Source organism: Oncorhynchus mykiss, chromosome 19, assembly GCF_013265735.2.
Source record: "Oncorhynchus mykiss isolate Arlee chromosome 19, USDA_OmykA_1.1, whole genome shotgun sequence".
NCBI lineage: Eukaryota > Metazoa > Chordata > Actinopteri > Salmoniformes > Salmonidae > Oncorhynchus > Oncorhynchus mykiss.
In genome coordinates, this window is record NC_048583.1 from 27080599 (window position 1) to 27108403 (window position 27805).

At 40.5% G+C, this 27805-nt stretch overlaps 1 protein-coding gene across 7 annotated transcripts in view; it reads left to right on the forward strand.

Moving 5' to 3' along the window:
• LOC110497587 (SAM and SH3 domain-containing protein 1) overlaps positions 1-27805 on the forward strand; it is a 90395-nt gene that overhangs the window by 40338 nt on the left and 22252 nt on the right. For 4 of the 7 annotated variants that reach the window (XM_036954545.1, XM_021573772.2, XM_021573773.2 and 1 more), the window contains exons 2-4: positions 26632-26766; positions 27032-27082; positions 27536-27591. In XM_036954545.1, coding sequence (XP_036810440.1) covers positions 26632-26766; positions 27032-27082; positions 27536-27591 — 242 coding nt within the window. Of the gene's footprint in view, positions 1-6146; positions 6166-13231; positions 13430-26337; positions 26468-26631; positions 26767-27031; positions 27083-27535; positions 27592-27805 lie in introns of those variants that run through there. The other 3 variants (XM_036954546.1, XM_021573775.2, XM_021573774.2) reach the window with 3 other exon arrangements.

A 27805-nucleotide genomic window follows, 5' to 3' on the forward strand; every position in this document is an offset into this window, starting at 1 on the left:
TAAATGTATGTCACTGAATGAAGTAGGCCTAATCAGAAATTGTAAATCATGAAATGTGTAATAACCTCAATAAATATGTTTTTTAAAGAATTGTCCTGTCTCTGACTGGCATATACCTGGGCCTCTATTTCTCTCTCTGTGGTCCTGTTTAGTTCAGTTGGTAAGACCATGGCTCTAGCTATGTGAAGGTTGTGGGTTCAATTTCTGCAGAGATCACCAACTCGTAATGAAAATGTGTACACTCACCCACCGTACCTTGATCTAAACTCTTTCTGACAGATACTTTTGGTCAAATGTTGCCATATCTCTAAGACACAATCTCCACATTTAGACTCACTAAATTTAGAATACAGGATTGATTCATGCATCCCATTTTTTGTACGTTGCTTAATGTGTTTCCTGATATAATGGACTTTTTGTGTACTATTTCTGTGCTTCCTGTTCACGTTTTTGTTTTTGCGCCTTTTACCAGCTTCAAACAGCTAACAGATATTTCACAGACGTTTAAATGGTACAATGACTCTGTACACTATACTTGTTTTGTCACACCAATTGAAATTAGGCAAACTATTTGAATTTTTGCATACAGGAAATGGCAGAGTGATTTCTGCATTGTGCATCTTTAAAGGCCCAGGCTCAAACGAACAAAATTTGTCTTGAGAAATTGCTCTTTGCTAAGAAACAACTTTTTGTTTATTTTTGACCATTTTATACAAAACAATCACAGTAAGGTATTTAATTGTTACCCAGAAATTATAAAACCTCTTAAGGATCCACCTTTTTTTCAATTTTCACGTATAATGACATACCTAAATCTAACTGCCTGTAGCTCAAGACCTGAAGCAAGGATATGCATATTCTTGATACAGTTTGAAAGGAAACACTTTGAAGTTTGTGGAAATTATAAATTTAGGAGAATATGACACAGATCTGGTAACAGCTAATACAAATAAAAAAACATGCAGTTTTTTTTGTAGCATCTTTGAAATGCAAGAGAAAGGCCATAATGTATTATTCCAGCCCAGGCGCAATTTAGGTTTTGGCCACTAAAGGGCAGCAGTGTACAGTTGAAGTCAGAAGTTTACATACACTTAGGTTGGAGTCACAAACTCCTTTTTCAACACTCCACAAATGTCTTGTTAACAAACGATAGTTTTGGCAAGTCGGTTAGGACATCTACTTCGTGCATGACAAGTAATTTTTCCAACAATTGTTTATAGACAGATTATTTCACTTATAATTCACTGTATCACAATTCCAGTGGGTCAGAAGTTTACATACACTAAGTTGACTGTGCCTTTAAACAGCTTGGAACATTCCAGAAAATTGTCATGGCTTTAGAAGCTTCTGATAGGCTACTTGACATAATTTGAGTCAATTGGAGGTGTACCTGTGGATGTATTACAAGGCCTACCTTCAAACTCTGTGCCTCTTTGCTTGACATCATGGGAAAATCAAAAGAAATCAGCCAAGACCTCAGGAAAAATAATTGCAGACCTCCACAAGTCTGGTTCATCCTTGGGCGCAATTTCCAAACACCTGAAGGTACCATGTTCATCTGTACAAACAATAGTACGCAAGTATAAACACCATGGGACCACGCAGCCGTCATACCGCTCAGGAAGGAGACGTGTTCTGTCTCCTTGAGATGAATGTACTTTGGTGCGAAAAGTGCAAATCAATCCCAGAAAAACAAAGGACCTTGTGAAGATGCTGGAGGAAACGGGTACAAAAGTATCTATATCCACAGTTAAACGAGTCCTATATCAACATAACCTGAAAGGCTGCTCAGCAAGGACCACCACAAAAAAGCCAGATTACGGTTTGCAACTGCACATGGGGACAAACATTGTACTTTTTGGAGAAATGTCCTCTGGTCTGATGAAACGAAAATAGAACTGTTCTGCCATAATGACCATTGTTATGTTTGGAGGAAAAAGGGGGAGCCTTGCAAGTCGAATAACACCATCCCGACCGTGAAGCACGGGGGTGGAAGCATCATGATGTGGGGGTGCTTTGCTGCAAGAGGGACTGGTGCACTTCACAAAATAGATGGCATCATGAGTATATATCGAAGCAACCTTTAAGACATTAGTCAGGAAGTTAAAGCTTTGTCACAAATGGGTCTTCCAAATGGACAATGACCTCAAGCATACTTCCAAAGTTGTGGCAAAATAGCTTCAGGACAGCAAAGTCCAGGTATTGGAGTGACCATCACAAAGCCCTGACCTCAATACTATAGAACATTTGTGAGCAGAACTGAAAAGGCGTGTGCAAGCAAGGAAGCCAACAAACCTGACTCAGTTACACCAGCTCTGTCAGGAGGAATGGGCCAAAAATCACCCAACTTATTGTGGAAGGCTACCCGACACTTTTGACCCAAGTTCAACAATTTAAAGGCAATGCTGCCAAATACTAATTGAGTGTATGTAAACTTCTGACCCACTGGGAATGTGATCAAAGAAATAAAAGCTGAAATAAATCATTCTCTCTACTAATATTCTGAAATGTCACATTCTTAAAATTAAAGTGGTGATGCTAACTGACCTAAGACAGGGAATGTTTACTAGGATTAAATATCAGGGATTGTGAAAAACTGAGTTTAAATGTATTTGGTTAAGGTGTATGTACACTTCTGACTTCCACTGTATGTGCACGGTTTTATACTGATCCAATGAACCATTGCATATCTGTTAAAAATGTTGTATCAAGACTAGAGGTCGACCGTTTATGATTTTAACACCGATACCGATTATTGGTGTGTTTGTGTGTGTGTATAAATTGTAATAATAACAATTACAACAATTCTGAATGAACAATGAACCCTTTTAACTTAATGTAATACAGAAATAATCTATTTAGTTTCAAATAAATAATGAAACATGTTCAATTTGGTTTAAATAATGCAAAACCACAGTGTTGGAGAAGAAAGTAAAAGTGCAATATGTGCCATGTAAATTAAAAATAAATAAACTAACATAAGTTCCTTGCTCATAACATAGAACATATGAAAGCTGGTGGTTCAATATTCCCAGTTAGGAAGTTTTAGGTTGTAGTTATTATAGGAATTATGACCCATCTACTATTTCTCTCCATAACATTTGTATTTCATTTACCTTTGACTATTGGATGTTCTTATCTGCACTTTAGTATTGCCAGCCTAATCTCGGGAGTTGATGGGCTTGAAGTCATAAACCGCACTGTGCATCAAGCATTGCTAAAAGCTGCTAGCAAACGCAGTATAGTGCTGTTTGAATGAATGCCTACGAGCCTGCTGCTGCCTACCATCGCTCAGTCTGCTCCCGCAAGTCATAGACTTAATTAAAATAAACACAGAAATACAAGCCTTTTGTCGTTAACATGGTCAAATCCAGTAACTATAATTTCGAAAACAAAACGTTTAATCTTTCAATGAAATACGGATCCATTTCGTATAACGGGTGGCAACCCTAAGTGTAAATATTGCTGTTACATTGAAGGTTGTGCAATGTTATCAAGACTTCCCAAATGTGCCTAATTGGTTTATTCATACATTTAAGTTAATAATTGTGCACTCTCCTCAAACAATAGCATGGTATTATTTAACTGTAGTAGCTACTGTAAATTGGACAGTGCAGTTAGTTTAACAAGAATTTAAACTTTCTGTCAATATCAGATATGTCTATGTCCTGGGAAATTTTCTTGTTACTTACAACCTCATGCTAATCGCATTAGCCTACGTTAGCTCAACCATCCCGCGGGGAGGGCACCGATCCTGTAGAGGTTAATAGAGGCCCACAATGGAGGTGTCATAAAACCTAGTGGTCAAATAACCGTGTAAATCTCTTGGACAAGGTAATTAGCTTTTATCAATAACTGGCTCGACTTGCTCTGATTCAAAAAATGCTAATTAGCATCAAAGTGGACGACATGCAAAACTACAAATCCCTGCAAGCTCAATTTTAAAACTTGCACAAGACAGTTCACATAATTGTCAATTTAAGGAAATGTAGCCAATTCGTTACTACATTTAGCTAACATTCGATAGTTCATCAAGAAATTAGTAACTTTGACTTGATTCGCCAGTCTCATCCAGATCATGGTATTTGTAGTTATTTTTGTAGTTCATTTGTGACACAGCTAATGTGCTGAGAACTAGACGGTATGTTTGAAAGGCTCATGGCACCAGAGATAAAAGGACTTTCATTTCAAAACCCCCATCATCACTAAAATAAGTATCATCGAACCGACTGAAGTCAATGAATGTGCACTCGATGCTTTTGGCTGTGCTGTGAAGGAGAATGAGCAAGCATGGAGCTCGTAGTTATTGAAAAGGAGCTCATTCACATTAAGACTGTCTCCTCTTTCTGTCCCTCTTTCACAGTCGCTCATTCTCTCTTCTGTGGTAGTGTTCTTAACTGTGGTAGAGTCCTAAGTGAAGGCCTGTCTCTTCCCTGTGGGAGATTTATTTTTCAGGAGACGGAACCTAACGCCCCGCTAATGTACTTAAAATGTTCCTACATACCCTTTCTACACACTCCTTTTGACAACTACAAGCTCCCACAGACCTCACTACAGCGCTGGGAACATTGTCTCTTAAGTGTATGTGTGGTAGTGACGTCGAACGTTCAGGCTGCTGCTCAGACACTGTGGGAGCTCTAGCCTAGAGTGCCCGGTTAAATTGTTTGAGTGCATTTTTAAACTCTCTAAATTATTAAGTAGAATTAGATGTAATTGTTGCAATAGCTTACAATTATCCTAAATTGACATGTTGAATTATTTTTCCATATTAAATTATTTTATATTGCACAGATTTTCCTAATGTGGACACTGTTACTACCTTTACACAAGCTTGCATTTTCACCACAGAGTGGAATTACACATACTTTTTACCTGATTGGTGATGTAAATATAAACATTTAGTCATCAAGATGATACTAAATTGACGCTTTAAACAGATTATCTTGTTTAGTTCCGTTGCTTTTATCATACGTTCCTGTCTGTCCCAGGACTTAGAAAGCAGTTGTCAATTTTCAAACTCAAATGGCACAGATAATTGAGTGCTCTTTGTATAAAAGTCGCTGGTCACAAACAAATAGACAGATTTGAGTCAAGCTACTGTATCACTTCAATGAAAGCATACCCCGTCGCTATATAGAATTACCTGTGAGGTGATAAGTCATAAATGATCCAGTCAATTGTTGCGTTTTCATTTTTTCGTGTTGGCCATCTACTGTAAACATTGTGGCACAAGGAGATTAGTTGATAAATGGCTACTACAGGTTCTCATCAATCGACAGGTACGGTGCCTTAAAGTATTCATACCCCTTGACTTATTCCACATTTTGTTACAGCCTGAATACAAATGTTCATGAATCTACATACAATACCCAATAATGACAAAGTGAAAACATATTTTTAGAAAGTGTGCAGCAAATTTGTTAAATGAAATACTTCTCATTTACAGAAGTATTCACACCCCTGAGTCAGATTTTCTCAAAAGCTCTTAAATTAGATGGCGAGGGGCGGTGAACAGCAACCTTCAAGTCTTTCCACAGATGTTCACTGGGATTCAAGTCTGGGCTTTGGCTGGGCTACTTAAGGACTGTCACATTCTTGTTCTGAAGCTATTCCAGCGTTGCTTTGGCTGTATGCTTGGGGTCATTGTCCTGGTGAAATGTACATCTCAGTCTCAGTTTGTTTGCACTCTGAAGCAGGTTCTTATCAAGGATTTGAAGAAGAAAAGGAGAGCCGCACACTAGGAGCTCAACGTTTCAACAGACAAGCTGTCGTCATCAGGTTATAATGACAAACACTGTGGGTCACTAGTTTTATATAGTGTCAAAGGACATGGCCGGGTGTGGCCTGATATCATTGGTTAATTCTCAGATATAAAAATAACATACCAAAAACATGAATGATAGCATAAGATCATAGATACAATTTGGCTGCATAGGCCTACAAACATTTAAAACGAATAGCAAAATCACAATAAAAAGAATGGCTAAAGATCTAAATATATGTTGAGACCGAAGGGAGCAAGGGTCTTTCAAATTAAAGATCTAGGCAGCCTCTCGTTTTATCAATAAATTGTCGAAGTCCCCCAGCTCCTAGGGAGGGTGACATGTTCCATGCCGATGGGACGAAATCGAGTGGTTCGCATCCAAAAAAGTGGGTCGCAACTGGGTAAGTCGAGTTCCTGCACCTAATGGTGCTACATTGCTCCGTGGTTCGCACTTTTAATTTGCGCTTTGTTTTATCCACGTACGGATAAGTTAATACAAATGCCTTAGTGGAGCACGTGATAACACCTTTTTATCGGTTTCCCCGTTTGAAGGATCTACATTTGTAAGTGCCATTGCATTGAAAGCAGTCATTACACTTGTAGTTTCCATTCGGTAGAGGCACAAATAAATATTGTGCAGGGATATTTTGGGGCGATAAATCAGAGTTGACCAAATTAGCTCCGATTTCTGCCCCGTGAGAATACGACCAAGGGAGGGTCTGAAAACACATTACCGATACTGTCATCGGATCTTAGAATGTGCCAATGTTTTAACTATTCCCTTAATTTGTTCAGAGCACTTTGAATAGCAGGTAGTTAGAACGCAAGAATGCTTATTTTTTGCGAGACTGTCCTTGAAAGAGATCATGTCTAGATTTGTTTTGAATTTTCTCAATAGCTGTATTAATCTGACTATTTTTGTACCCCCTCATTTTTTTTGGTCTCAGACATATTTCTGTCAATCAATGTTTTTTGCTAATTATTTTTATTAGACAGAATTGGCTGTAGGCCAAACAGTTTTTCAAGGGAAGTGGGGGACCACTATCAGCCCTCAAACTGTTACGATCTGTAGGTTTCCTGTAAAGGTCAGTGTATCATTATCCTCACCCAAAATCAGAAGATCAAGGAAACTGATTTGACGTGTGTCAGACTACATTGTAAATCTCAGATGCTCAGAACAAGAGTTAAGAAAAGCATCGAATTCCTAGAGCTGTTTTGAATCACCCCTCCATAGAACAAAAATATAATCAATGTACCGTTGCCAAATGTTAGGCAAGAAAACGTTTGAGAGGGTTGAAAATGGACTGTTTCTCAATGTAACCCACATACAAATTAGCATAGTTAAGAGCCATAGGGGATCCCATAACAGTACCCTTTGTCTGAATAAAGAAGAAATAATTTAGAAACATTAAGAAGTGTGTGTGTGTGTGTGAGTACTATTTCAGCCAATGTTATAATGCATGCACTGGAAGGTAGTTCATTAGGATCACGTTGCAGAAGAACATGTTCCATAGCTTCAATTATGCCCTCGTGTGGAATATTCGTGTATAACGACTCAACGTCATCAAAAGCATCTAACAAGGTATTATCCGGGAGCCGTTCTGCGAGGGGTCTAATGAATTCAACAAAAGTCGATGAAGGGGCCGTTACTGCATCAATGCCCGCTACAATAGGGCGCCCTGGAGGTTCTGTTTCTTTCGCCTCCAGATCTCAAATGATTTGCCTGTATTTGGTTCCATGAATTGTTCACTCTATCCTTACCAGTCTCTCAGCCCCTGCCCCTGAAAATCATCCCCATAGCATGATGCTTCACGGTAGGTATGGTGTTAGATGGGTGATGAGCCTTTTTCTCAAGACAGGCTTCCATCTGGCCACTTCCATAAAGCCCAGATTGGTGAGGTGCTGTAGATACTATTGTCCTTCTGGCAGGTTATCCCATCTCAACCAAGGCCCTCTGTAGTTCAGTCAGTGGTCATTGGGTTCTTGCTCACCTTCTTACCTGGTTTCTCAGTTTGGTCTGGGTAGTTCCATATTTTATTCTATTTCCCAGTGATGGAGACCACTGTGCTCTTGGAAACTTTCAACACTCTTGAAATTGTTCTATACCCTTTCCCAGATATGTCCCATCACAATTCTCTCTCAGAGATCTACGGGACAGTTCCTTGAACTTCATGTTATAGTTTCTGCTCTGACATGCACTGTCAACTGTGTTGCCATTATATAGACAGATGGCTTTCTTTCTAAGTCATGTCCAAACAATTGAATTGGCCACAGGTGGACTCCAAGTTGTAGTGACATCTCAAGGACGATCGAAGGAAATTGGATGCACCTGAGCTCAATTTGGAGTGTTGTATCAAAAGGGTGTGAATACTTATTTCAATTAGATATTTCTGTGTTTCTTTTACAATACATGTGCAAACATTTCTAAAAACATGTTTTCACTTTCATTATAGGGTATAGTGTGCGTGTAGATGGTTGAAAATATATATTTAATCCATTTTGAATTCAGGCTGTAACACAACGTGGACTAATTGAAGGGGTATGAATACTTTCTGAAGGCATGTAGTATACTCAAGTACATTGTGGTTTGTCTTTGAGAAGAGTGCAAACGGTACATGTCACAGAGGGTGTCCTAGTTACATAAATATTGTTTGAAAATATAGTTGATTGATTTTAATTTGCACGGGCTATTAATTTATAGTAGAACAAGTTAATGAATTCCAGTTTGGAGTGGCCACTTGGTGAGTGTGCTCTTTAAGGTTCTAATTTAGCCAGATTTAAGTCATCTGAAAATAAGTGTGATAATGTATGTGTAGGGAGTCCTTTTTATGTTTTGGTCTTCAAAATATCACAATCTATTTCAGCATTCATTATGAATTTGGACATTTTAAAACCGGGGTTTTTGACTCCTGGCTATAAATCAAATATTTGACGAGCAAGCAGCAACAGTATAATTTTCAATATGTTTTAGGAATATAAATTATACTTAAAAAGAAAAAAAAAATATATATATATATTAAACCCGGTTTCTGTTTAATCAGGTGAAAACGTGTTTTGATTTAATGATTTTGATCAAATAACTGTAATAGTGGAAATAAGTTTTGTGCCTAGGACTCTTCATATAGATCTTCAGTAGACTGACTCTCAGCCTTCCCATCTCCTTTTTCTGTCTGTCCTCCCAAGGACGACATCCTCCACAGCTACACTAAACAAAAAAATATAAACGCGACATGCCACAATTTCAAAGATTTGACTAATTTACAGTTCATATAAGGAAATCAGTCAATTGAACTAAATTAATTTAGGCTCTAATCTATGGATGTCCCATGACTGGGAATACAGCTGTAGAAGTTCTATGACCAGGTTACGAAAAAAAAAAAAAAAAAAAATAATTCAATATCTAGCATAGGCCTCTGTGTGAGCGACTCACATTTGGCTGGTTTAAACCTGTCAATGTGTGTTCAGTCTCTTCAATGCGTAGACACCACCAGTCTCCTGCTATGTTTCCAGCTGGTGTTGGTTGAGATTGTGAGGCTGAAAGAAAGATGCAGTAACATGCATTCCATTTCATATTTCCAATAAAATGAGACCGTTTCCAATCTAAATGGATAAGATCCAACTGAGTGACAAAACTTATGAAAATATCATCTCACCCTGAATAATGCAGAATACTTCAACCAAAGGGATTCACGCAGAAAAGATGGGGAAATGAACAATTTAACGGTTGTGAATTCGAAATCTTGCTCTAAGTGGAACCTCCTGTTGCAGGTCGTATTAACCACACTTTTAATAGCTCTAAAATGACAGTAAGGTCTTGATGAGAAATGGTCAATGTCATATTTCAACGTTTGAGGATTCATGAGCAATATCTCTGAGTCTTTGTAGCTAATAGATAAACTATGAAATTAATAAAATGGAAAATTGTACGCACTGGCCAAATACACTGTGCATAATTTCAGCAAGGAAGAAATCTTTTCACAGGATTGTAATCACAATGTAGGCCCATTTTTACAACAGAAAAAGGCAACAAATGTACAACATGTTGATTTGTAGGTTTCATTGAATCTTAATGAATGTTTATTTTCTGTTCCATTGGTTTGCAGCCTTATCTAGCATGTTAAAACAAGATTGACAGCTTCCCGGTCTCTCCTGGGAGCTCTTTCTTTGCCTCTCCCAAAGTGTGGGTCTAGTGGAGAAGTTAATTCCCACAAATATTAACACGGCAAACCAACGTGTTGTGGATGGGCTGCTGAAATCTCAGGGGACTCGCTGGATTTGTCCCAAATGGGAATAGGGTACCATTTGGGACAGACACCATGCGGGTTGATTACCATTGCATGAAGCCAGATGAAATGATTTCTGCACCTCTGAATTAAACATTGTTTAGGGCCAGGAACAATCCACTGACAGGCTCCTTAACCGTACAGATTTCTGTGTGGTTATTTTCTGTGTGTCTCTCGCGCTCTCTGCATGTGCCTCGCTCTCTCTCGTTGAATTTTGAAGGGGATCTCTTGTCTGTGGAGATAATTTTGGGACATTCTGTCCGCTTGTTAGAAATGCTCCACGTTTGTTCCACTTATACCCATCTTCTTTTAGTTTCATTCAGGCCGTTTTCAACAGTTCTGTTTTATCCGTGATTCTTTTAAAGAAATTATATTTGAAAATATATGTATTAGCAGCCACCCACTGTGGGATGTTCTTCCATATAGCAACAGCCTCTATGTGGAGGAGCTCATGCAGGAGAGGGCATCAGTGGCTGATATGCATAACGTTATGACAAGGACTAATGCACTTTATTTTTCTGTGTGGTAATGCCTCTTATTGTCTCTTATTATTTTGTAAACAGTCCATGTCTGTGTGGATGGGAGAAAGGTGATGTTAAGAGAGGGGGAAGGGAAGATGATGGAGGGGGAGGAGGAGAGGGCAAGGGTGGGGAATGATAATGCGATTTCAGATTAGGTCAGAATGAATAAGCACTCTTCAAAATCAGTATGTTGCTGTGACTGAATGACAGCGTGTCACAGTGGTCCCTCATCAACCTCAGGCCTCATTTGGGTCAAAATCCACTTAGAGCAGCCAGCCTCTACAGGTTCTCCTGCTCTCTTGTTGAGGGACTGTGCACCTCTCTCTCACACACTAAAATGGTTAACGTGGAAGTCTTGCTCTCAATCTGCTTCTTTCAGTCTTTTCAAATGTATTTAATAGAAGTCTTAAGACATTCTTGTACCCCTTTACCGACAGACAGAGCTCCTAAGGTAAACAGACTCCTACCAGCCCGGTGCAGATGAAGTCAGGGGAGTTTATGATCATATTCAGGGGGAACTGGCAGACCCAGACAGACAGCATACCTCCGCCTGTCCATCCCCGGTCCCCTGGTGCACTGAGGTGACACCCTGCGCTGTGTATCCAGGCGGAAAACTGCCCTCTGGCACAAGCTGCCTAGCGTTGTGTGTGTGTGGTGGGGGGTGTAGGCAGCGTGTACCTGCCTCACCCCATCTGCCCCTGCACTATAATCTCTGGCACCGATCTAATGACTGTGTTCCTGGCTACCCTGCCATAGCTCCTGAGTGGCGCAGCGGTCTAAGGCACCATCTTAGTGCTAGAGGCGTCACTGCAGACACCCTGGTTCGAATCCAGGCTGTTTCACAACCGGCCTTGATTGGGAGTCCCAAAGGGCGGTGCCCAGCGTCGTCCGGTTTTGGCCGGTGTAGGCCATCATTGTAAATAAGAATTTGTTCTTACCTGACTTGCCTAGTTAAATGAAGGTTCAATAATGTTTTTTTATTTTTTTTAAATAGCTTTGATGTGCGCTGGAGGTACTGGGGTTAATATTAGAAGACAGACACAGGATTTTCCCACCCTTTGTCTCATACAGTAGGCGCGAGTAGGCTTATATTGGGGCCAGTCACGGAAGGTCAAACAAAGATATGCATATTTGTTGTGGATATCAAAAATTTTGAATTTAGTCACTGAGGGGGGAAAGGCATCATACTGTTAATCTCCAGAGTCATACTGTGGTGATTTTATTAGTGCAGTAAACTGTTCTATACCTGTAAATCGGACTTTGTTGATTTTACCTGTAGATGTTTATTGATTGTGATTGATGTTTGTTTTAGGAGGATTAAGAGATTCTCACCAGAGGCTGTTGAGATTGGCACCCTTTGTCCATAAATAGTTGTTTGATCTCATAAATACATTATGCATTGTCATCTTGAATAGTATGCATTCCTTTAGAATACTTTTTTCAATAGATTATTTAAAAAGGCTTCCCACTGATGGCCGACCGTTGTTTTCAAGGTAATCTACTCGCATTCACGTCCACCGTTTCGGTGGTCGTTGACATCTTCTTTACAGAGACGATAACACTTGCGCACGTGCACTCAGTGCGCACTGGCGCAAATGCGAACAGCCACGATTTAAAGTCATCCAGAAGCATGGCAGACATTGGATGGTCATAAAAAATGTTAATACCTTCGGCTGTCAGTGATAGAGAAAGAAAATCGGCCTCGAAGACAATTGCTGGAAAAATGATATGGGTATTTTTGGCACAAAGGTGATAACCATGGTGTCTTTTTAGGATTTTTTTTATTGAACTTCTCTATGTGAATTAACCTTTTTGGGCTCAACCAGCTAAACTGCAGTACCAAAAGTACTCTGAGCACAGTAGAACGCGTCCTCCCAGACCAGAACCCTGGCCCCCTGATCTACCCTCAGTTTCCTTCACCCTCTGTGAAACAAGAAGGGGAGAATGTCTGAATTGGGCTAGTTGTTGCCTTTTGCTGCCCTCTGCTGGTGGTCAGTGAGACGTTGGGTTGAATGAGCATCACTAAATCTTGCCCCTTTTTTCTGCTGTTTCTAAGTTCATTTTGCACCATACTCATTTAGCGTCAAATATTTCTGGTAGAAAGTCCTCTACCGTGCTTGAATAACCTTTTTTTTGTGGTTAAAACTCGTAAAACAGCAGGAGATTGTTTGGAGGATACATGTGTTCTACACCAGCCAAGTCACTCCAGATTCAATGCAATGTTCCACATTCGTCCAGGTATTCAATACTAGCCTCTAGGGGCAAAGGTGAGCACTTACCATCAAGTAGGCTCATGGCTTGCTAGTGATCCTCTCCGAGGATCACAGGTTCAATCTCAGTGCTTGGCACTCTTATTATTATTTTTTTTTTACCCAATCCCGAGCCTTAACCCTTACCTTAATCATTTGGAATTAATGCCTTAACTTAGCGGTCAAGTTGTTTCTGTTTTAACCCTATCCAAAAATGTAACCCTTAACCAATCGGAATGAATGCCTACATATAATTTGACCCCCCTCCCCCTAACACTCAGTGGTTTATGTTATCTAGCTGTGAGTCGGTGTGTATGGCAGTGTGCTGTCCTTGCAGCTGGGACAGCAAGCTCCACCCCGTTCCTTACAGCAGCCACACGCACACAGAGCCACACACGGAGCCCCACCCTCACTGCAGCTCCAGCGTCATTCTGTAGTCGTCCCCTGGCTATATTTCATGTGTGCTGGACACTGCTCTTTGAGTTGCATTGTTCTCCCCTGACTGTTCTGAGTGGTGACTCAGTCAAGTTTGAAAAGAGAAAGAGGAGACTGACTGTCGTTCCAGCTGTGTAGCACAACTGGAGAACATAACAAACAGGCTGCCAACTTGTGGTGAGTTTAGAATTTAAGGAGCCCTTTTCTTCTCCCTTTACTCTCTCTTTCTCTCAGCTGGGAAATAAGTTTTCTTTTTTTGTTAGGTTTTTGCAGATACAATTGGAAGTCGAGTTTAACGAAGGCTGTTCATTTAGTTTTGGTTTGCCGACGGTATCCTTCTTTCAGAGAATGAGAAGTCATGAAGTTCTTTAAGGATGTAAACGTCTTTCGTGGCTGTGAGCTCGCCTTTTTTATTCGCTGAATCTGTGGTTCCTTCCCTTAGTTTCGTCCTGTTTCGCCAAGGTGTGTAATGGTGTGTATGACCCTGCTTAAAGACTGTGTCGTGGTATACATGATAGCTATGATGTATGGGTATGACCCAGTCCCCTGTGATTAGACTGTGTTGATACATGACCCAAAGGGATGTGGAGAATGATACGGTGGACAGAGGGATGCGGTAAAATGTATGCCAAACAAAAAAAACAATGATTGCTAAGTTAAACAAACTATACAAGTCTGTGCACAAGGGCGACTTTTAACCATTTCCACTGAGCATTTTTTTTTACAAAAACACGTTTTCTTTGAACAATGCAGATGCAAAGTTTGGTAACGGAATGACGCGTCAACGGCACAAACCGTCGTTCTGTTTCCAAACTTTGCATCTGCACTGCTCTTCAAGGAAATGTCTTTGTAAAATGTTCTGTTGACGTTAAATTTGCCCTTGTGCATAGGGTCATTTTCCATCTAAAAGGACCCATGAGCACCAACATGTGAAGTTCATAGGCGCTTGTCAAATCTGGAGTCAAACGAAAGCTAAGAGTCTGTTTTTTTTAGAAATTTAAGACATACACTACCGGTCAAAAGTTCTAGAACACCTACTGCACTCGTTAAAGGGTTTTTCTTTATTTGTACTATTTTCTACCTTGTAGAATAATAGTGAAGACATCAACACTATGATAACACATATGGAATCATGTAGTAACCATTTTAAGTTTTAAACAATTCAAAATATATTTCAGATTCTTGAAATAGCCACCCTTTCTTTGCCTTGATGACAGATTTGCACACTCTTGGCATTCTCTCAATCAGCTTCATGAGGTAGTCACCTGGAATGCTTTTCAATTAACAGGCGTGCCTTGTTAAAGTTCATTTGTGGAATTTCTTTCCTCCTTAATGCGTTTGAGCCAATCAGTTGTGTTGTGGCAAGGTATTGGTGGTATACAGAAGATAGCCCTATTTGGTAAAAGACCAAGTCCATATTATGTCAAGAACAGCTCAAATAAGCAGGTGTTCTAAAACTTTTGACCGGTACTGTGTGTATATATACATTTGTCAACCATTTGTATATCCTAAATATTAGAGAAATGCAAAGGCTTTTCAAACAGATGAAAAAGGGGTCTTTTTTTTAGAAAACATCAACCAAAAAAATCTAAAGGTTTTAGAAATTCATCAAAACACAATAATGTTGAAGTCAAGACCCCTGCCAACTAATATCAACACTTACAAATTATTAAGTGATTAATACGTGAAATTCTGTTACCAAATTTGTTTACAACATTTCAGAAAATCAGTAACAGAATTACTGCAATTGAATTGGCTACAATTCACAGTTGGGTCACCTGCTACAGTCCTCCCTTCCACTGGCATACTGTTACGTTCAACTCATAACTGTTCTTTCTCTTTCTGTCGTCTGGACAACCCCTCCCTTTCTCTCTCTCGTTAAAATATCACCTATCCCGGCTCTTACTGACATCTACCATAACACCTACCCTCAGGACACGAGTCAAGGAAGATCGTTTGTCTTCACAGAGATGTTCCATATCCAATCGTTGTCAGCCGGTAACGTGACACCCCAACACTCTCCTTTTAACTCCTCTGATCTGACGAGACCCTGTTACAAGGGGCTGCCTCAATTACTGCTTTGTTATAAAGAGAGTTAGTTTAGAGATGTAAGGAAGCCCTGATGCTATTGTGAAGTAGTTTCTATTGGGATTCCACCTGTCAGAACATGCACAGGGCATTTGCAACCCATCCATACTGGCCTACTGTTTGTCTGAGTGTCAGAACAAAGGTGCCATGTTATGGCTTTCCCTCTACTCTCTGACTGACAAGCATCAGACTGTTGTATACTAAACAAAGTATTTAGCATGATCTTGACTGGGAAATATAACCACGACTGTTACATTCACAAGAGCATAATGTAAGAAGTAAAGACTATCTAGACATTTCTTTGTTTAATACATTTTAGCAGACGCTCTTATCCAGAGGGACATACAGTAGTGAGGGCATACATTTTCATACTGGTCCCCTGTGGGGATCGAACTCACAACCCTGGCATTGCAAGTGCCATTCTCCACTAACAGCCACATGGGACCATATAGTACAGTACCAGTCAAAAGTTTGGACACACTCATTCAAGGGTTTTTCTTTACTTTTTACTATTTTCTACATTGTAGAATAATAGTGAAGACATCAAAACTATGGCATAACACATATGGAATCATGTAGTAACCCAAAAAATGTGTTAAACATATCAAAATATGTTTGAGATTCTTCAAAGTAGCCACTCTTTGCCTTGACAGCTTTGCACACTCTTGGCATTCTCTCAACCAGCTTCATGCGGAATGCTTTTCCAACAGACTTGAAGGAGTTCCCACATATGCTGAGCACTTGATGGCTGCTTTTCCTTCACTCTGCGGTCCAACTTATCTCAATTGAGTTGAGGTCGGGGGATTCTGAAGGCCAGGTCATCTGATGCAGCATTCCATCACCCTCCTTCTTGGTCAAATAGCCCTTACACAGCCTGGAGGTGTGTTGGGTCATTGTCCAGTTGAAAAACAAATGATAGTCCCACTAAGGGCAAACCAGATGGGATGGCGTATCACTGCTGGTTAAGTGTGCCTTGAATTCAAAATAAATCACGACAGTGTCACCAGCAAAGCACCATCACACCTCCTCCGTGCTTCACGGTGGGAACTACACATGCAGAGCTCATCCGTTAACATACTCTGCGTCTCAAATTTGGACACATCAGACTAAAGGACAGATTTCCCGACGGCCTATGTCCATTGCTCGTGTTTCTTGGCCCAAGCAAGTCTTATTATTATTATTATTATTATTATTATTATTATTATTGGTGTCCTTTAGTAGTGGTTTCTTTGCAGCAATTCGACCATGAAGGCCTGATTCACACAGTCTCCTCTGAACAGTTGTTGAGATATGTCTGTTACTTGAACTCTGTGAATTTATTTGGCCTGCATTTTCTCAGGCGGGTTACTCTATAATAAAGGTATTCTCTACAGCCGAGGTAACTCTGGATTTTCCTTTCCTGTGGTGTTCCTCATGAGAGCCAGTTTCATCGTAGCGCTTGATGGTTTTTGCAACTGCACTTGAATAAACTTTCAAAGTTCTTGACATGTCTTAAAGTAATGATGGACTGGCGTTTTATTATTTGAGCTGTTCTTGCCATAATATGGATTTAGCCTTATTTGGTAAAATATCATCTTCTGTATACCATCCATACCTTGTCACAACACAACTGATTGGCTCAAACGCATTAAGAAGGAAAGAAATTCCACAAATTAACTTTTATCAAGGCACACCTGTTAATTGAAATGCATTCCAGGTGACTGCCTCAAGAAGCTTGTTGAGAGAATGCCAAAGCTGTCATCAAGGCAAAGGGTGGCTAATTTGAAGAATCTCAAATATAAAATATATTTTGATTTAACACTTTTTTGTTTGTTGGTTACTACATGATTCCATGTGTTATTTCATGGTGTTGATGTCGTCACTATTATTCTACAATGTAGAAAATAGTAAAAATAAAGAAAAACCCTTGTGTGTCAACTTTTGACTGGTACTGTATACTAGCTATGATGTAGGTAGGACATGTTGTTTTGAACAGAAACATGCACACCATGCCAAATAAGCACTGGGGGTCATGAGATATAATGTGGTCAGACCACAATGGACTGGTTATAAGAAGCATGCAGTGGCGATCTGTCTGTGATCTAACAGTACTATGCCTCTCACTGGGCCACAGCCTATTCATTCATTCCTCAACTCAACTGTTGAAAAGAAAAGCCCTGCGTCCCAAATGGCACCTTATTCCCTATATAGTGTATTATTTTTGACCCGGAGCCTTATGAGCCATTATAGGGTCCCATTTGGGACGCAGCTGGATTTCAGGCTGTTTCTGACCTCATTGCATCATGTCATTTAAGCAAATCAATGAATGGTTCCCTTTTCTGGACAGTTGAGCCAGTCAGTCACACAGTACCATACCACGAGAAGGAGACAAGTCAGCCTACAGTATTGGTAGTCACAACACAGGACTGTTCGGGAGGGTTTTGAATAATCAAGGTCCTCACAATACAATATTATTACGATACTTAGGTGCCGATATATATATATATATATATATATATATATATATATATATATATATATAGCGATTCGATGATCCAGACATACTGCTCACCATATGTCTGCTGCGGAGGTACAAGAGAGCCATGAGAACACATTTTGATCAGTCATGGAAGTAAAAGTGCTGAAAACAAATTGGCTCCCTGTTTAGAAAGATGGAGAATGGGTTTTGTCAATACAATATATCATCAAAACTAATATCCCGATGTGTAACTGTTTGTTTTTTTCACCCATCACTACTGTTTGTGGCAAACTATTAGCATGTGAACCCCTTGAAATTCCCCCTTTTTTTTAAATGAAAAGTAACAGAGGAATCTTTTCTGAGTTTAGATCTAAGGTTGTGGCAAAGTGTAGACACATTTGCATACACTCAAAGGAGTGGTGTGAGGGATGAATACCCTTTTTAAGTGAATTCATAAGATTTCATAAACAGATTTTAATATTTTCAGATTTATTTATGTCGTCTTTATACTTTATCTAGTTGTAGGGTTGATAAATTCCATTTCAATTCAGGAATTTAAAACTGATTAATTGGAATGGAATTGACCCCAATCACGTGTTTAAATCACCCCTTAAATGAGTCCGCATGCTTTGTGGTTGGGGTGAATTCCATTTTAACTTTGTCAATTCAGTTGACTACCTGTGTGTTTGTACTGGAAGCCTGTAGTCTGACGAGACAGTTGGGGCATATAATGAATGGGATAGTGTTTATTTCTCTGTTCTGACTGATGACAGTAATAGCCTCATTCGAGTGCTCACGACAACAACCCCTGTCATGTGATGTATCAGGCTAAAGAGGACATACTGTAGGAACCACAGCAAACTGCATGAAATATTAAATCGAAGAGCGTTTTCAGTTTTGAGCTACAGTTTGAATCCGAGTTCGATTTATTTGGTACATCCAACGTGTATTGGACACACATGATCAAGTTAAATCCATCTATGATTATCACGAAGCATCACTTGTGTGTACCACTCATCATATTACTTTCGCTTTGGTCTTCTAACATGCCAGAGTAAACAATAGCCGCTCTAACTGCCATGTGAATAGACTATATTCAGTAGCCTATATTCCCCCCCCCCACCTCCCTCCAATATACATTGGATGAGCTCATAAATGCGCTGCTACTCACAATTTTTCAAAGATATATAAAATTGTATTTGTGCTTCGTAAACAACCGGCGTAGACCGACGGTGAAATGCTTACTTGTGTCCTTTTTCAACAATGCAGAGCTAAATTGAAGCAATTATATATAATTATATATATATTATATATATATTATTAATTATATATATATATAAAAAATAGTGATACGATAAATAAATACACAGTGAATAACAATAACGGAAAAAAATAACATGGTTATATACAGAGTACCAGTACAAAGTCGACGTGCAGGGGTATGAGGTAATTGAGGTAGCTAAGTACATATAGGTAGGGGTAAAGTGACTAGGCAACAGGATAGATAATAAACTTAGCTGTAGCAGCAACATATATGGTGAGTGTGAAAGTGTGTGTGGCGTCAGTGTGCACATGTTATGTGCGTGTGAGCATACAGAATGTAGTGAGTGTGTGGGTAGAGTCCTTTGTGTGTGCATAGTCGGTGCAAGAGAGTTAGTTGGAAAAAAAGGGTTGATGCAGGTCGTCCAGGTAGCCATTTGATAAGCAGTCTTGTTTAGCGTTCGGAAAGTATTCAGACCACTTACCTTTTTCCACATTTGGTTAATTTAGACTCATTCTAAAATTGATTTAAATATTTATTTTCTCATCCATCTGCACACAATACCTCATAATGATGAAGCAAATACAGATTTCGAGAAATGTTTGCAAATGTATACAAATAAAAACCTTATTTACTTAAGTATTCAGGCCCTTTATTATGAGACTCAAAATTGAGCTCAGGTCCATCCTGTTTCCATTGATCATCTGCAGCATTGAAGGTCCCCAAGAAAACAATGGCCTCCATCATTCTTAAATGGAAGATGTTTGGACCACCAATACTCTTTCTAGAGCTGACCGCCCAGCCAAATTGGTCAGGGAGGTGACCAAGAACCCATTGGTCACTCTGCCAGAGTTCCTCTGTGGAGATGGTTGTCCTTCTGGAAGGTTTTCTCATCTCTGCAGCACTCTACCAATCAGGCCTTTATGGTAGAGTGGCCAGACGGAAGCCACTCCTCAGTAAAAGGCACATGACAGCCCGCTTGAAGTTTGCCAAAGGGCACCTAAAAGTCTCTGACCATGAGAAACAAGATTCTCTGGTCTGATGTAACCAAGATTGAACTCTTTGGCCTGAATGCCAAGTGTCACGTCTGGGGGAAACACAGCACCATCCCTGCCGTGAAGCATGGTGGCAGCTGTGGGGATGTTTTTCAGCAGCAGGGACTGGGTTACTAGTCAGGATCGAGGGAAAGAGGAACGGAGCAAAGTACAGAGATCCTTGAGGAAAACCTACTCCAAAGCATTCAGGATCTCAGACTGGTGCGAAGTTGAACCTGCTCTAACATCTCTGGAGAGACCTGAAAAAAGCTGTGCAGCAACGCTCCCCATCCAACCTGACAGAGCTTGGGAGGATCTGCAGAGAAGAATGGGGGGAAACTCCACAAATATTTTATTATTTTAAGAATGTGAAATGTCAGAATAATAGTAGTGATTTATTGTACCTTTTTTATTTCTTTCATCACATTCCCAGGGGGTCAGAAGTTTACATACACTCAATTAGTATTTGGTAGCATTGCCTTTAAATTGTTTAACTTGGGTCAAACATTTAGGGTATCCTTCCACAAGCTTCCCACAATAATTTGGGTGAATTTTGGCCCATTCCACCTGACAGAGCTGGTGTAACTGAGTCAGGTTTGTAGGCTTTCTTGCTTGCACACGCTTTTCCAGTTCTGCCCACAAATTTTCCATGAGGTCAGGGCTTTGTGGTGGCCACTCCAATACCTTGACTTTGTTGTCCTTAAGCCATTTTGCCACAACTTTGGAAGTATGCTTGAGGTCATTGTCCATTTGGAAGACCCATTTGCGCCCAAGCGCAAGAGATGAGATGTTGCTTCAATATATCCACAATTTTCCGTCCTCATGATTCCATCTATTTTGTGAAGTGCACCAGACCCTCTTGCAGTAAAGCACCCCCACAACATGATGCTGCCAACCCAGTGTTTCACGGTCGGGATGGTGTTCTTCGGCTTGCAAGCCTTCCCCGTTTTCCTCCAAACATAACCATGGTCATTATGGTCAAACGGTTCTATTTTTGTTTCATCGACCAGAGGACATTTTCTCCCAAAAGTACGATCTTTGTCCCCATGTGCAGTTGCAAACTGCAATTTTTTTATGGCAGGTTTGGAGCAGTGGTTTCTTCCTTGCTATGTGGCCTTCCAGGTTATGTTGATATAGGACTCGTTTTACTGTGGATATAGATATAGAACTTTTCGGACTTTTAGAATTTTCTGACTTTTTATGACTTTTCGAATTTTCGGGCTTTTTCGAATTTTCGGGCTTTTTCGAATTTTCGGGATTTTTCAAATTTTCGGGCTTTTTCGAATTTTCGGGCTTTTCGAATTTTCGGGCTTTTCGAATTTTCGGGCTTTTCGAATTTTCGGGCTTTTCGAATTTTCGGGCTTTTCGAATTTTCGGGCTTTTCGAATTTTCGAGCTTTTCGAATTTTCGAGCCTTTAGAATTTTCGGACTTTTTGAATTCCCGGACTTCTGGGATTGATTTGCACTTTTCACGCCCAAGTACGTTCATCTGTAGGAGACAGAACGCGTGTCCTTCCTGAGCGGTATGATGGCTGCGTGGTCCCATGGTGTTTATACTTGCATACTATTGTTTGTACAGATGAACGTGGTACCTACCTTCAGACGTTTGGAAATTGCTCCCAAGGATGAACCAGACTTGTGGAGGTCTACAATTTTTTTTCTGAGGTCTTGGCTGATTTCTTTTGACTTACCCATGATGTCAAGCAAACAAATAGGCACTGAGTTTGAAGGTAGGTCTGGAAATACAACCACAGGTTCACCTCCAATTGACTCAGGCTAATTGACATAATTTATCAGAAGCTTCTAAAACAATGGACTTTTCCAAGGTGTTTAAAGGCACAGTCAACTTAGTGTATGTACACTTCTGACCCAGTGGAACTGTGATAGTGAAATAATTTGTCTGTAAACAATTGTTTGAAAAATTACTTGTCAAGTAGATGTCCTAACCGACTTGCCAAAACTATAGTTTGTTAACAAAACATTTGAGTGGTTGAAAAACGAGTTTTAATTACTCCAACCTTATTGTTCGTAAACTCCCCGGTTTAAACTGTATTAAGGGAATAGGGTGCCATTTGGAAGAAGTGGTCATATCAATATGGGAATATCAAAATGTGATTCAGCAGCATAGTCTCAGTCAATGATGCCATCTCCTAGTCCCTGTTATGCAGTGTAAGCGTAAAGATAGAATACAATGCCAATTCGATTACAAAGACATTGACACATGGTTATTACACTGAACAAAAATGTAAACGCAACATGCAACAATTTGTACGATTTTATTGAATCGTAGTTAGTATGGAAAGTCAGTTGAAATAAATTCAACAGGCCCTGATATATGGATTTCACATGACTGGGAATACAAATATCAGTCTGTTGGTCACAGATAGCTTAAAATAAAAGGTAGAGACGTGGATCAGAAAACCTGTCAGTATTTGGTGTGATGCCATATACGCGATCTGCCCGGTATAGTTGAAACGGTGAGTCATCCAAGAAGAGCACACTTCTGTAGCGTGCCAAACTGCAGTCCGGTTAAGAGCCTGGTGAGGACGATGAGCATGCAGATGTGCTTCCCTGAGATGGTTTCTGACAGTTTTTGCAGAAATTCTTTGGTTGTGCAAATCCACAGTTTAATCAGCTGTCTGGGTGGCTGGTCTCAGATGATCCCGCAGGTGAAGAAGCCAGATGTGGAGGTCCTGGGCTGGCATGGTTACACGTGGTCTGCGATTGTGATGCCGGTTGGTCATACTCCCAAATTCTCTGAAACAACGTTGGAGGTGGCTTACAGTAGAGAAATTATCATTAAATTATCTGGCAACAGCTCTGGTGGACATTCCTGCAGTCAGCATGCCAGTTGCATGCCCGATTAACTTGAGACATCTGTGACATTGTGTTGTAACAAAACTGCACATTTAGTGGCCTTTTATCGTACCTAGCACAAGGTGCACCTGTGTAATGAGCATGCTGTTTAATCAGCTTCTAAATATACCACACACTCACAAGGACGTATGCAAATTTGTGTACAAAATTTGACAGAAACAAATGAAACATTCCACCAACACTACACTATGTTGCGTTTTATATTTTTTTCAGTGTACGTTAAGGCCAGGCTCCACACCCCAGTAGGGCTGTTGTTTTACCTTAATCATATCACAATCAACTTTGACCAGTTGATTGTAGACACAAATATAATGTTTTTTTGTATACTTAAAAAAACAAAATATTTTATAAAAATATGCAAATTAGGTGCTATCTGATAAATGCGCATCTTATGAAATAACACACATGGAATCATGTAGTAACCAACAGTGTTAAACAAATCTAAATATATTTGAGATTCTTCAAAGTAGCCACCATTTGCCTTGATAACAGCATTGCACACTCTTGGCATTCTCTCAACCAGCTTCATGAGGTAGTCACCTGGAATGCGTTTGAATTAATTAACAGGTGGTGTGCCTTGTTAAAAGTAAATTTGTGGAATTTCTTTCCTTAATACATTTTGAGCTAATCAGTTGTGTTGTGTTAAGGTAGGGGTGGTATACAGAAGATAGACCTATTTGGTAAAATACCAAGTCCATATTATGCCAAGAACAGCTCAAATAAGCAAAGAGAAATGACAGTCCATTACTTTAAGACATGAAGGTCAGTCAATCTGTAAATGTCAAGAACTTTGAAAGTTTCTTTTGAGGTGCAGTTGTGAAAATCATCAAGCGCTATGATGAAACAGGAAACAGGAAAGAAAGACCCAGAGTTACCTCTGCTGCAGAGGATAAGTTCATAATAGTTACCAGCCTCAGAAACTGAGTTCAAGTAACAGACACATCTCAACATCAACTGTTCAGAGGAGACTGTGTGAATCAGGCCTTCATTGGTCAAATTGCTGCAAAGAAACCACTACTAAAGGACACCTATAAGAAGAAGAGACTTGCTTGGGTCAAGAAACGAGCAATGGACATTAGACCGGTGGAAGTCTGTCCTTTGGTCTGATAAGTAAAAATGTGAGATTTTTGGTTCAAACCACCATGTCTTGGTGAGACGCAGAGTATACACAGATCATCTCCCCATGTGTGGTTCCCACCATAATGCATGGAGGAGGAGGTGTGATGGTGTGGGGGTGCTTTGCTGGTGACACTGTCAGTGATTTATTTAGAATTCAAGGTACACTTAACCAGCATGGCTACCACAGGATTCTGCAGCGATACGCCATCCCATCTGTTTTGCATTTAGTGGGACTATAATTTGTTTTTCAACTGGACAATGATCCAACACACCTCCAGGCTGTGTAAGGGCTATTTGACCAAGAAGGAGAGTGATGGAGTGCTGCATTAGATTACCTGGCCTCCACAATCACCCGACCTCAACCCAATTGAGATGGTTTGGGATGAGCTGGACTGTAGAGTGAAGGAAAAGCAGCCAACAGGTGCTCAGCATATGTGGGAACTCCTTCAAGACTGTTGGAAAAGCATTCCTCCTTGAAGCTGGTTGAGAGAATGCCAAGAGTGTGCAAAGCTGTCAAGGCAAAGGGTGGCTACTTATAAGAATCTCAAATAACACTATTTTTTTGGTTACTATATGATTGAGTGGCCTTACATATGTGTAATTTCATAGTTTTTATGTCTTCACTATTATTCTACAATGTAGAACTAGCAGTATGGCTGGTGGCATTGTCATGCTGGAGGATCATGTCAGGATGAGCCTGCAGGAAGGGTACCACATGAGGGAGGAGGATGTCTTCCCTGTAACGCACAGTGTTGAGATTGCCTGCAATGACAACAAGCTCAGTCTGATGATGCTGTGACACCCGAGACCACGACCGACCCGCCACCTCCAAATCGATCCCGCTCCAGAGTACAGGCCTCGGTGTAATGCTCATTCCTTCGAAGGTAAACGCGAATCCGACCAATCACCCCTGGTGAGACAAAACCGCGACTCGTTAGTGAAGAGCACTTTTTGCCAGTCCTGTCTGGTCCAGCAACGGATGGTTAATGCCCATAGGTGACGTTGTTGCCGGTGATGTTTGGTGAGGACCTGCCTTACAACAGGCCTACAAGCCCTCAGTCCAGCCTCTCTCAGCCTATTGCAGATAGTCTGAACACTGTTGGAGTGATTGTGCATTCCTGGTGTAACTCGGGCAGTTGTTGTTGCCATCCTGTACCTGTCCTACAGGTGTGATGTTCGGCAGTACCGATCCTGTACAGGTGTTGTTATACGTGGTCTGCCACTGCGAGGATGATCAGCTGTCTGTCCTGTCTCCCTGTAGCGCTGTCTTAGGCATCTCACAGTACGGACATTGCAATTTATTTCCCTGGCCACTTCTGCAGTCCTCATGCCTCCTTGCTGCAGCATGCCTATGGCACGTTCACGCAGATGAGCAGGGACCCTGTGCATCTTTCTTTTGGTGTTTTTCAGAGTCCGTAGAAAAGCCTCGTGTCCTAACTGTGACTTTAATTGCCTACCGTCTGTAAGCTGTAAAGGGTTTAAACACTGTTCCACAGGTGCATGTTCATTAATTGTTTATGGTTCATTGAAGAAGCATGGGAAACGGTGTTTGAACCGTTTACAATGAAGAGCTGTGAAGTTATGTGGATTTTTAAGAATTATCTTTTAAAGACAGGGTCCTGAAAAAGGAACTTAATTTTTTTTGCTGAGTTTATAACTTTCATTATGTTTTTTTCATTGTTAGGTTTACTTTTTGAAAATACTAATGTTAATGGAACAAAATACCAATAAATCTAAAAATTGATAGGTAGATGCATAAATGTAATTTCGGTCTGTGGTGCCTGGCCTTAAATGATTTCAGCCTGGCTCTGTAGGACAGTGAACCGATATCACTATATTATTAATTTTATAAATTTATTTTGGGAGATGATAAATCCTTAGCAATACTTTGAAGACATTTGCAGGAGATGAGTCTGCAAAAGTCCTGAATTTTTTCCCATCTTTTTCTTCAGCCAATACAACAAAGGGCACTAAGGAACACAATAGTCGGAAGTCTCTGCAGAGTCATGTGTAGGTCTGGAGGTCCTGGGTTTCTGTCAAGGAAAAGGCGATGTTCCTACTGTTCCTGATAATTTATGGTACACTGAGCTGTGTCTATGATACCACAGCGACTCAAGTTGATCCTGTTGACTGTGGTGAGGTCAAAGAGAACTGTAGCTGCGTCACAATGCTTCTCCCCCCTCGCTATGCCTCTGGGGTCACAGCTGAGGAGGTCTGGAGAGTGTAGGGGTCATGGGCAACTGGGGAGAGGCAAGGACAGTAGCTCAGAGAGACACACCATTCGGTCTGGTCCTGGTCACAAACACACTTTGCTGGTTCTCTACCACTGCACATTCCTATGGCTTCTGATGTTGATGCCGTAAAAAAAAAAAACTATGGTCAGTTTACTTGTCTTCTGTTTTTCTGTTGTACTGTATGCACTGAATGCAAGTCTAATGTAATGTGATTGCTTATGCTGACTCTCCGTAACATGCAGATCCTTACTATGTGGTGAGGTAGGACTTCCTTGCTGTTCTTACGGACTATGTCTTCTCTGTCTTAGGATGGCTCGTTGGGAACCTTTGAGGACTTGGCTCAGGAGTACTCAGAGTATTACAGCACTTCTCTCGCTGACGTCCAAGACCGAATGGAGGAGATCTGCAAACGCAAACTTGTACAAGTTGCAGAGTCAGAGATGGTACGATCATACATGACATGTTCAGTGTGATACAGAATATGTTTTTTCCATCTGTGGATACCCACTTTGCACAGACTTTGTTCTAATTAAAATGATGTGGAGGAAGCCTTTAGAAATGTGTTTTTCATTTAAATCCTCTAATATGTGTGTGAGTTTAGGGTGACATGTTACAATTTTGTCCATTTCATTTATCAAGATATTTATGTTTTGAAATGCTGATTCACTCAGATGTTGTCATTCCTTAATTTGCCTCTGTGCGTTTCAGGAAAAGGTTGACTTAGTGACCACATCACTGCAGCTTCGCTCACAGATCCAGGTGACGGACTCCTATTCCCCCTATTGGTTTTGACCCTATTGTATGTTCACCCTCTGGGAGGAGGGATTTCCTCAGCCCTGGTCCTGCAGACATCAGAGCTGCTATGAACCAGATCACAGCCCTGTCATTATGGCATTATAACATCTTGGTTGTCCTTGATCACAAATTCCCGTTTCACTGTCTGTAATGGAAACTCTGTGGCCTTGTTATTTGTAATGCATACTGTTAATATGTGTCCAGAAATAACGTTTAGAAAAAATGTGTGCTGTAGCCTTTTTGTGGCCAATGAGATGCACATTAAGAGTTCCAAACCAATATGCCTGCCAGTAAGCTAGACTGTGGTTCCTCGAAGTTTGTCAGTTTCCATTGCCTTCCTGCCTGTCTGACTGCCTGCCTGCCTGTCTGACTGCCTGCCTGCCTGCCTGTCTGACTGCAGTGTTCTGTTCTCTACAGGATTCGCTAGGGCTGAGCAGCAGTAGCACTGTGTCCACACCCGAGACAGAGAGAAGGTAAGACCGTAGAGATACTGAAGCTGTTATTCTGTAGTCGTCAACGGTATTGTCTCCCCTTTGTGTGGAGTGTATCGTGTGTTATATTGTGACGTCCTCATGCTGTATGTAGTTGAATTGGTGTTGTCGATCAGTGACGTAGGAAAGTCATAGAAGTCCCATACATTGTCTTCATGTCCTAGTGAAATTAGTTATGTCTTTCTATAAATTGACA